This window comes from Mizuhopecten yessoensis, unplaced genomic scaffold (genome assembly GCF_002113885.1).
Source record: "Mizuhopecten yessoensis strain PY_sf001 unplaced genomic scaffold, ASM211388v2 scaffold10867, whole genome shotgun sequence".
Taxonomy (NCBI): domain Eukaryota; kingdom Metazoa; phylum Mollusca; class Bivalvia; order Pectinida; family Pectinidae; genus Mizuhopecten; species Mizuhopecten yessoensis.
This window is the reverse complement of record NW_018408761.1, coordinates 1,381,148-1,391,753: the sequence shown is the minus strand read 5'-3', so window position 1 is coordinate 1,391,753 and position 10,606 is coordinate 1,381,148. Positions and strand designations below refer to the sequence as shown.

At 36.6% G+C, this 10,606-nt stretch overlaps 1 protein-coding gene across 1 annotated transcript in view; it reads left to right on the top strand.

Moving 5' to 3' along the window:
- LOC110463140 overlaps positions 1-9,146 on the top strand; it is a 15,013-nt gene extending 5,867 nt beyond the window's left edge. Inside the window, exons 5-11 of the mRNA XM_021517509.1 lie at positions 443-612; positions 1,858-1,940; positions 2,690-2,756; positions 3,571-3,741; positions 4,567-4,764; positions 5,536-5,721; positions 8,041-9,146. Coding sequence (XP_021373184.1) covers positions 443-612; positions 1,858-1,940; positions 2,690-2,756; positions 3,571-3,741; positions 4,567-4,764; positions 5,536-5,721; positions 8,041-8,277 — 1,112 coding nt within the window. The 3' untranslated portion in view covers positions 8,278-9,146. The remainder of the gene's footprint in view (positions 1-442; positions 613-1,857; positions 1,941-2,689; positions 2,757-3,570; positions 3,742-4,566; positions 4,765-5,535; positions 5,722-8,040) is intronic.
- The last annotated feature ends 1,460 nt before the right edge of the window (positions 9,147-10,606 follow it).

Here is a 10,606-nt window from a genome sequence, read left to right as displayed (position 1 = left end):
GTGGGGGGGGGACACCAGACTGTATTAGCCTTGAAGGTAAAATTGACTCACAGCATGTTCATTGTCGGACAACTTGCATTAGACCTTTAACTTATTCACCCCTAAATTTTCATAATGAACTACGGTATTTCAAAATTTGAATTGGAAGAGTTCAAATGTGTCAGAGTTCAGGGGTTAATTAAACAAGGCCTTAATATACTGTAAACCAGGTAATAGTTATGGCAGTGCTTATACATGTACAGTATTATCATTAAACATAATAAAGAGAACTTTTAATCCCAAACATTAATTCTCCATGACAGTGTTTTTAAATATGATCTCTTTTGACAACCATTTCCTGATGAAGGTAAAGGGTAATTATGCTTTGTATATATGTGAACCCCCTGCTCACACTGGTTTCATAATTCACAGTTTCAGAACTACTTTTTATTCACTGTTGCAGTATATTCGCATGTGCTCAAGCTGATTAAGGAGGGAAAGATTCCTGTGTCAGGGATCTACCTCGGAGATGGACAGGTCCGCTGGTCATGGGAAGATCTACAGGACAACAAGGAAGAGTTTGAGGAGGAGTGCCGATACGTCTGCTACAGCCATGGGGCAGTTGTCCTGAAGGTTCGTGTGGAGTACATTGTACCTATATATGGAGGCCTCAGGTGTATTTCCCTGTCTTGAAGGTCTGTGTAGAGTACATTGTATCTATATATAGAGGCCTCAGGTGGATTTCCCTGTCTTGAAGGTCTGTGTGGAGGACATTGTACCTATATATAGAGGCCTCAGGTGTATTTCCCTGTCTTGAAGGTCTGTGTAGAGTACATTGTATCTATATATAGAGGCCTCAGGTGTATTTCCCTGTCTTGAAGGTCTGTGTGGAGTATGTTGTACCTATATATGGAGGCCTCAGGTGTATTTCCCTGTCTTGAAGGTCTTTGTAGAGTACATTGTACCTATATATAGAGGCCTCAGGTGTATTTCCCTGTCTTGAAGGTCCGTGCGGAGTACATTGTACCTATATATAGAGGCCTCAGGTGTATTCCCCTGTCTTGAAGGTCTGTGTGGAGTACATTGTACCTGTATATGGAGGCCTCAGGTGTATTTCCTGTCTTGAAGGTCCGTGTGGAGTACATTGTACCTATATATGGAGGCCTTAGGTGTATTTCCCTGTCTTGAAGGTCTGTGTAGAGTACATTGTACCTATATATAGAGGCCTCAGGTATATTTCCCTGTCATGAAGGTCTGTGTGGAGTACATTGTACCTATATATGGAGGCCTCAGGTGTATTTCCCTGTCTTGAAGGTCCGTGTGGAGTACATTATACCTAGAGGCCTCATGTGTACTTCCCTGTCCAGTTTTCATGATTTTCCACCCCTGTTACATTTGGTGTTCAAAAACATATGTAATAGGACGAGGAATAGTGATACAGATTGTGCCGTTGCTGGGGCTCGAACCTGAGACCACATGCTCTACCGCTGAGCTAAAGGGAAATTCCCAACAGCTGACGCTTGTAAGGCAACCTTATCAATGCACATCTTTTACACATATATCTTACGTATATACCTTGAGAATATATTATTTTATTTTACATACCTGAGAGAGTGTTATCAGTCAAGTATTTTGTTGACAGAGAAAGGAATATAGTAGATCTTGACTGGGTTGTTGGTGATGCCCCGAAAGCTTAGTAAGTAGGTGTAAGAGTATCTGAAGATTGAATGTCTCTAGTATGGTTTTAGTTACCAAAATGTTTGTCACATCAAGGAAACCACTTGTATTGGAAATGGCCAGCATGTTCAAAATGTGAGTTAAATTGTTTTTGTTTATATATTTTTTTGGCATTCAATTAATTTTCTATATAATTTTCAGGCTTTTGTTTTGATTGACAAGTGGCGATATGTACCTGTCCGTAAGTTCTTCCTACTGCATTATCTCTCCGACGACTCGCCAGAGTAAGTTTACCTGTCTTTATCACTAACCAGAGTAAGTTTACCTGTGTTGATCACTAACCAGAGTAAGTTTACCTTTGTTAATCACTAACCAGAGTAAGTTTACCTGTGTTAATCACTCACCAGAGTAAGTTTACCTGTGTTGATCACTCACCAGATCAAGAGTAAGTTTACCTGTGTTGATCACTAACCAGAGTAAGTTTAACTGTGTTGATCACTCACCAGAGTAAGTTTACCTGTGTTGATCACTCACTGTGGTTAATAATATCCGATATTTCATTATATTGACTGCACTTGGCTTTTACTAATTTGGGAAACAGCAGGTCAGTATTCTCTTTATGACAACACTTCAACTGTGATGTAACACTGCTCTCTGACAGTGTCAGTTCTTTTCGCCACATTTCTTGTGTTCCATCTGATCTCGTTTAACGATGGAAAAACATTGGCTTGTTTATTTTCACTCACAACTTCAGGCTCTGCCATTTTGTTTGTCCCAGCCAACACTGTTCATTGTTATTTGTGAGTTTTTGTTTACTCTCCCAGATGAGGGAGAAAAAGACAAGGACCGAAAGGCTTATATACCCTGCTGTCATGCTGATTTTTGGGGAAATTGGAAATAAGATATCATATATCTCAGCCAGTTGAAATCAAAGTTTACTAATAAGATAAATTATGCTTGATTTCAAAATAATCTTTATGTTTCATCAGAGTGATATATAAATCAGCCTACTCTTTCTTATTTATTTTTTTAGAGGGGAACTTTTCTTTGTGAATAGACCTTTGGATTTTTACCAGAGCATTTTTATGGAAAAAGACAGAGTAAGTATTTCTAACAAAGCGTCACTAATTTTAGTAGTAAATTGGCAGTATTAAACCCAAGCTTGGTCTATGTAGACATTGTTTGAAAAAAAAAGACTTTAGGGTTGGAAAAGATCTTAGACTTATTGATCATAGCATCAGTGCAGATGTCAATAGTTAAAGAACAGATATGTCCACAGGTTTTTTTTACAGTTTAAAATGCAAGATTAAGGGATGTAGAAAGTGTCTATTTCTCCTCAACTTATACGCCTTTATATTTAAGAAGAGCTGATATTAAGGAACCCAGTTAATTATTGGCCAATTTATGTGAACTTATTATCTAGTTTGCTTATATTTTCCAACATGTTTCATACTAAGTTGCAAGTAGAGACGATCTTTAGTTCAAACATCTCGCAAATATTTATACACAATTGAACAATTGAGCTGGCATTGTTCTTGTATATTATATATATAGGCACTACAGCGCCTAGAACAATCTTCAAAATTAGTACACATGTTATTTCATTTTACAGCAAAAAGACAAAGATCAGCTATGTAAAACAACAACTAGAAGGATGAAATGTATAAAGTGACCTAATATTTTCATATTTTCATTATTTCACTTCAAAAAGACAATGTTCACTGGAGCAAAAGAAAGTGCACTGTATTTAAGTTTTTGACTTTCACCTCAAGGTCAAATGTCATAAGAATGCAAAATTTCTAATGAAATTTTGTTTGTGTCACAACTTTAAACAGTTAAAGATAAGTTTGAAGAAACTTAAGAAGTATATTTGCCTCATTCCCAGATTTAATTGTTCGTGTTTGTTTGTGTTAGGCTGCCTTTCACTACCAAAATGGTGGCACCATGAATGGAGGTGACCCAATGAGTGGGGCAAACGTGCGCTCAGCCCAGCGGTCACTAGAGGCCATCCTCATTGATGGTCAACGTCGATGTGACTGGCTCAATGTCCACAGAGGGCTGCTTCTCAGGAGCCTTCTCAGTGAGGTCAGTAAAGGCTGACCATTGGTTGTTGTATGTTGAGACCAATAGTCAATGTGTTTAAGTATTTTTGAATATCAATGTATATATAATAATGAATGCAATACAGTGATTTCCATTTTATGTTGTACATATGTGTATTACTTAAGTCAAATTTTCATTTCTATCATGTTTTTCTTAAAATGCATTTTTTTTCTCTATGCATACATACTGTATATCTTATCTATACACGTGTAATAGTTTGTTTAATATATGATTTGACATGAAAACCTCTGAAAATGGTGTTCTTAGGCCTGTTACCAAACACATTGAATGTAGTAATCACACAAGGTTGAACTTTAGATTAATCCAGTGATAATGTTCATACCTTGGCTTAGTTCAGAAAGCATTAATTGTTGATTGGGGCATCTTTACTTGCTTTCTTACATTACAAGTCAACAAGGTGCGATTAATTTATGTTGTTAAAAACTGACTTCTATAAAGTTAAACTATGTATTCATGTATTAATACTTCAATATTTTCAAAGCATTAATTTTCTGTTAATGACACCGTTTGCTTAATTTATATGAATAATCTGCTTAATATGACATTTCTGCTTAATATCACATACCCCTCTAACATATAACAATAAGAGGAATACAATGTCATATTTACATTATCAGCTGAGGACATTAGACAAGGTCAATTGGCAGACTTTTAGACTAAATTATTTCTATTTTTAAAGGGATAGGTGGTCGGTTGGGTTCCATAAAAATTGGGATGTTTTACAATTTAAAAGAATGGGTTAGTTAGGATTTGATTTTGACATTTTTGTCACCAAAACCTGAACAGAATCGGGGACACCTTGCAGAGACGTGGCGAATGCTACACAGTCGAGCAGCAGAGATTGAGTACCTTATCTTTGTGATCGACGCACTACAAGACCTCGTCCAACTCATGATGGAGTACAGAGATTATAACAAGAAGAAGTTGGGTGACAAACCTAAAAAGGGAAAGAAAAAAACAGCTGAGCTAAGGGCAGAATTGGAGGTAAACCATTTTCTGACACGATCAAATCAATATAAGCAATATTGTCAACAGTGATGTTTTCAAAAGTTGAAGCAAGCTTAAGATTTATAGACAATCTAGAATGTCACCCACAGGACTTAGATTTATAGACAATCTAGAATGTCACCCACAGGGCTTAGATTAATAGACAATCTAGAATGTCACCCCTAGGGCTTAGATTTATAGACAATCTAGAATGTCACCCAGGGCTTAGATTTATAGACAATCTAGAATGTCAACCCTAGGGCTTAGATTTATAGATAATCTAGAATGTCACCCTTAGGGCTTAGATTTATAGACAATCTAGAATGTCACCCCTAGGGCTTTGATATATAGACAATCTAGAATGTCACCCTTAGGGCTTAGATTTATAGACAATCTAGAATGTCAACCAGGGCTTAGATTTATAGACAATCTAGAATGTCACCCCCAGAGCTTCGATTTATAGACAATCTCTCTGTTGCGTATAGAAACTGTGTCACATTCCATATAACACATCACATATTTCATTGCCCATTGTTAGATTCTGATATCAGGCAGATATTTAATGAGTAATAAGAAAAATTGAATAGAAGACCAAATGAGGTGACAAAATCAAAAGAGGGGCATTATATTGAAGTCTTACTGTACAGTTAGACAGCATTTAGACAAAGTTGTTGGACCATAAAAAATCTTCTAGATGAACAAGGTATCTGAGACATTTAAGTTTGTATGATTGTAGTTTGACTATGTAAAGAATATGTCTGTGTCCAGGGTCCAATCAAAGAGGAAATATTTGGGAAGATGGTGATGGGCTTCCATGAGAAACTGCTGAATGTCTGCCATGCCCGAGTTGTTTTGGCGAGGAAGCACCTAGCGACTGTTATCCAGGATAAAATACAAGCAGTGTTAGAGGAGGATGATAAACTGGATAACTACTATCTAGCCTATGAACCACAGGTATAGTTTAAAGTTATCTCCCTTCCACAGGGTTTAACAACCGGTGGTAAATGGTATTTACTGGATAGTCGACATGGTGAATAGTAACATATCTTATTCCAATAAAACAAGATGGCCATCATCTAATGCTTCTGATTGGCTGAAACATATATATAGAGAGAGCAAATTTGTTTTTTCATATAATTTTGTTTTTATTTTCTGGTAAATTGTACTTGCTGGATGGTCAACATAGTGAATAATGACATATCTATTCCAATAAAACAAGATGGCCATATGGCTTCTTACTGATTGAGGCCTAAAAACTTTGGTTGTGCTGGTCTGATTCTATAACTTTGTAGTTACTATAGTCTTTGTTTGGATTACATACATATATAATGATTTATTACCAATATTTCAATATAAAAAATAATAACTTGGGTTTCTGCTTCTTGATCATTGGTGATATACACTGCCAGGCATACAGTTGGTGCCTTAATATTAGCTGGCTGGCTGGTATTCTAGTTTATTTACAGTTTCTGGATTGAAAATTCAATGATTTAGGTATTGAGTATGTCACCCCGGTAAAATAATAGCCGCTTCCACTGATTAGACTAGAGAGAATTTCTCTTTAGTTCATTCTGTAGAGCGTAAGAATAATAAACCAGCGGTCCCGGGTTCAACTCCTAGCTGAGGCATTAAAAACAAAATGACCTGTTACAAATAAAATAATTATTAGCTTACCGGGTCCGAAGGCTTATGCCATACCGTGGCATCAGTCATCCGTATGTCAACAAATTCTTCAAACGACTTCTTCTTCTTTACCACTGATTGGAATTTAACGAAATTTGACTGGAAGCATCCCTAGGGTGGTGGGGATTTAAAATTGTACAAATGGTGGGGCTGACCGCCCAGGGGGCTGAGGGGCGGGGCCAAAAGGGGGCAATTTGGCTATATTGCTATAAACAACTTCTTCTGTAGAACTGTGCAATAGATATCAATCATATTTGGTTGGAAGCATTCATGGAAGGCGTGGATTCAAAATTGTACAAATGGTGGGGCTGACCCCCCAGTGGGCTGAGGGGTGGGGTCAAAAATGGTTATTTGGCTATATTGCTTTAAGCTACTTCTTCTCTGAACTAAGAAATGGATATCAACCATATGTGACTGGAAGCATTCCTATGTAGTGAGGATTCAAAATTGTACAAATGGTGGGGCTGACCCCCCAGGGGGCTAAGAGGCGGGGCCAAAAGGGGGCAATTTGGCTATAATGCTAAAAACGACTTCTACTTTAGAACTTTGCACTGGATATCATTTATATTTGGTTGGGACCATTCTTTTGAGGCGGGGATTTGAAATTGTACAAATGGTAGGGCTGACACCCCCGGCTGAAGGGTGGGGCTTATTACATTGTACTTGTTTATGTCTTGGAAATGGTTGAGATCCCCACCCTATAACCATATATACAACTGCTGAGTATAAAGAGACAAATGCACATATGCTTCCAGGATGGCCCTGGGGTATGGCCCCACCCTTGGAGACATAGTCCCTAGGTCATAACTTTGAAATGGTTGAGATCCTCACCCCAAAACTGTATATACAAATGCTTGGCATAAAGAGACAAATGCAGTCATGATATTAGAATATTTCCTGGGGTCTGGGTAAACCCCTAGGGACCTAGTTTTTGAGTCACAGCTTGGAATCAGTTGAGATCCTCACCCTATAATCAGATATACAGTTGCTGAGCATAAAGAGACGAATGCACATATGCTTCCAGGATGGCTCCGGGGTCTGCCCCACCCTTGGAGACATAACCCCTGGGTCATAACTTTGAAACGGTTAAGATCCCCACCCCAAAACTACATATACAATCGTTGGACATAAAGAGACAAATGCAGTCAGGATATTAGAATTGATCCTGGGGTCTGCCCCACCCTTGCAGATTTAACCCCTGGGTCTTAACTTTGAAACGGTTGAGATCCCCACCCCAAAACTATATATATACAAATCCTGGGCATAAAGAGACGAATGCAGCCATGATATTATAACTGATCCTGGGGTCTGGCCGCAACCCTAGGGACCTAGTTTCACCTTTGAAACAGTTGAGATCCCCAATCCATAACCATACATAAAATTGCTGGGCATGAAAAATCTAATACAGATATGCTACGAAGATTGGCCTTGGGGTATAGCCAATTCTCTTGGATCTTATTTGGAGAATATTTTGCCATGATTGCTTAGATATCCAGGTGAGTGATACAGGCCCTCTGGGCCTCTTGTTTAAAGATGTATTATTACTGGTATATATTTACATTTAGCAAAACCTTGTTATCCTTCTTGCAGACGCTCTTCAGATTGGAGGAGATAAAGCACATGTTGCAGTTTATACAAGACACTGTGGCAGGTGACGTCCATGCAGTTTGTCCATATGCTAATAAAATTCTAGGCTCTTTGGAAAAGAACATGAACAGATCCAAACAGCGACGTGCATCTGTTGATTCCATCATACTTAGCGACCCCAAAATGTACCAGAAAAGTATGAGACGTCATACAATGGATAAAGTCTGGTTCTTTGGATAGCTCCTAGTGGACGATTGAAATGTACTTTAAAGGAGGGGAAAATGAGATAATTTTTATAACATGTATTATAAATATCAATGTCTGGTTCACTTGATGAGCCAGTAACGCATATTAATTTTTTTTAAATGTGATTTTTAAGAAATATTGGAAAAGGAACAAAATATATTTTGTTTTTGTGTCTTGGTTTTTTTCGATGTCTTCCCCCAATCATCTGGGATTAATCTACTTGTGCATTCCATTTATGATTAATTTCACAAAACTTTTGTTCATATACTGGTTTAATGTTTTATGTCAACTTGTTAAATTTTCAGGCATTGAACAACTGAATCCTGATTATAGAAACATCAGTGTATTAATCTTATAGATTCTATTTAAATGATTTGACTTGGACCAATCGGCAGTGCTTCAAATGACTTAGATGATAGGGAAATTCACTTTTTTTAGAGTTTATATATAATTATTTCAACTTTCTTTCATTTAATACCAAATGCTCCGATCTCATTTATAGAGTTTTCTGTCCATACCACTTATAATGGAAAAACAACAAAACAATGTTAAAAGTGTTACTACTAGGTCATAGTTAACTGTGACCTCAGAGTAACGATACACATCAACAGAATCGAAAGGCATATACCATAATATTTAGCTGGTTGCTTCTTAGTATAGAGCTCACCAATGTTTGCATATGAAGATGACCTCAACCTACTTTAAAGGTCACAGAAGTCAACAACATTTCAAACGATTTTTCTGAAGAACCAAAAGGGATGGACTCATAAGATTTGGCTGGTAGCTTCTTGGGAGAGATCTAGAGCCAACAGAGTTTGAGAAGGAAAATGTCCTTGACCTACTTACAATTGCAAGGTCACAGGGGAAAATATGTCAACAATTTCTAAAGAAGAACCAAAAAGCATAGAATCATATAATAATATTTGGCTGGTAGTTTCAACAGATGGAGCCGACAAAATTTTAAGTGAAATATTTGTAGTACAGTATAATATTAAATGAGAATATTTTGCTATGACTGCTTAAATATTCAGGTGAGGGATACAGGCCCTCTAGATGTAGGCCTATTGTTTGTACATTTAAGAATTTGCAAGAATTGACCCGGTTGATTATCCAAGAAGTTCTTGCCAATGTTTGAATAAGAATACACTGTTTATAGTCATGTGTGTATTGACTGGTAGATTATATAGAGGATATTAAATGACTTTCTATTTTATATCAAATATGTTTCCTATATATTCATATTTTTTGTCTTTGGGGTATTATCTCAACGCTGTATTTCATGTACATCACAAACTTTGGAAATAAATGTTTTGTAAAATATATTTGCTCGAGGAAATGAATCTGTTCACAAATTTATAATTGCAAGTATACACTTGTATGTCAGATGTCCTATGAAGTGCAAAAATATGAATGTATAGAAGTATGTTTATGTTTATGATATATTGCATTCAATTAGAAACAATAAAATGTTTTCATGTTTCATTGAAACTTTGCAGTTTTCAAAAAAAAAGAAATGAAAATTCTGATAGCCATTCTTATTACTACAATATGAGGACACTTACGTAGAATTTGTGTCAGCTTTGGTGTGAACAATTCAGGTAGTGGGATTCTTTTACTGTCCAACATGAACACATTTCTCATATTTGTATTCCATAATAATAATAAAAAAGAATTCAGTTGCATTGGCTTTGAGTTATTTAGTATAAATCTAACCTCAGTGGAACTATTTATTGTCATCCAACGACTAATTATATTTATATATATTATGTATATTCCACATTTTTGACATTGGTGGACAAATAGAACCATCCACTACCATGAGAGTGTGACAGAGAAATCTCCAGCCCTTGCGGTGATTATTCGGTTGTCTATCCAATTGGCTGAAATCTCTAATCATTTCAAAATCATGATATCAGAATTCACATTTTGAAAATCTATGTTTAAAGACTCGTTTATCTAACGAGACTTTAAACAATCCGGGGCTGGTAATTCTGGATTGTAGGTTAATAATAATAATAATATACAACATTTATATAGCGCCATATTTAATTTGTAAAATTACTCTAAAGCGCTTTACAACATATGGATAATAGTAATGGTTATAATTGTGAAAACAAAAAATAAAGGCTTACAATCACTTTTATACATTTAAGCAAGCAATGTGCACATAATTGAACAAATGAAGGGTGGTATTTACATGACGTCTTTGCAGAGACCCAGGATTTAAACAATCGGGCTCTGGTAATTCTGGATTGTTAGTTAAAGCAAGGCTTTAAACAATCGGGCCCTGGTAATTCCGGATTGTAAGATAAAGCCGGGCTTT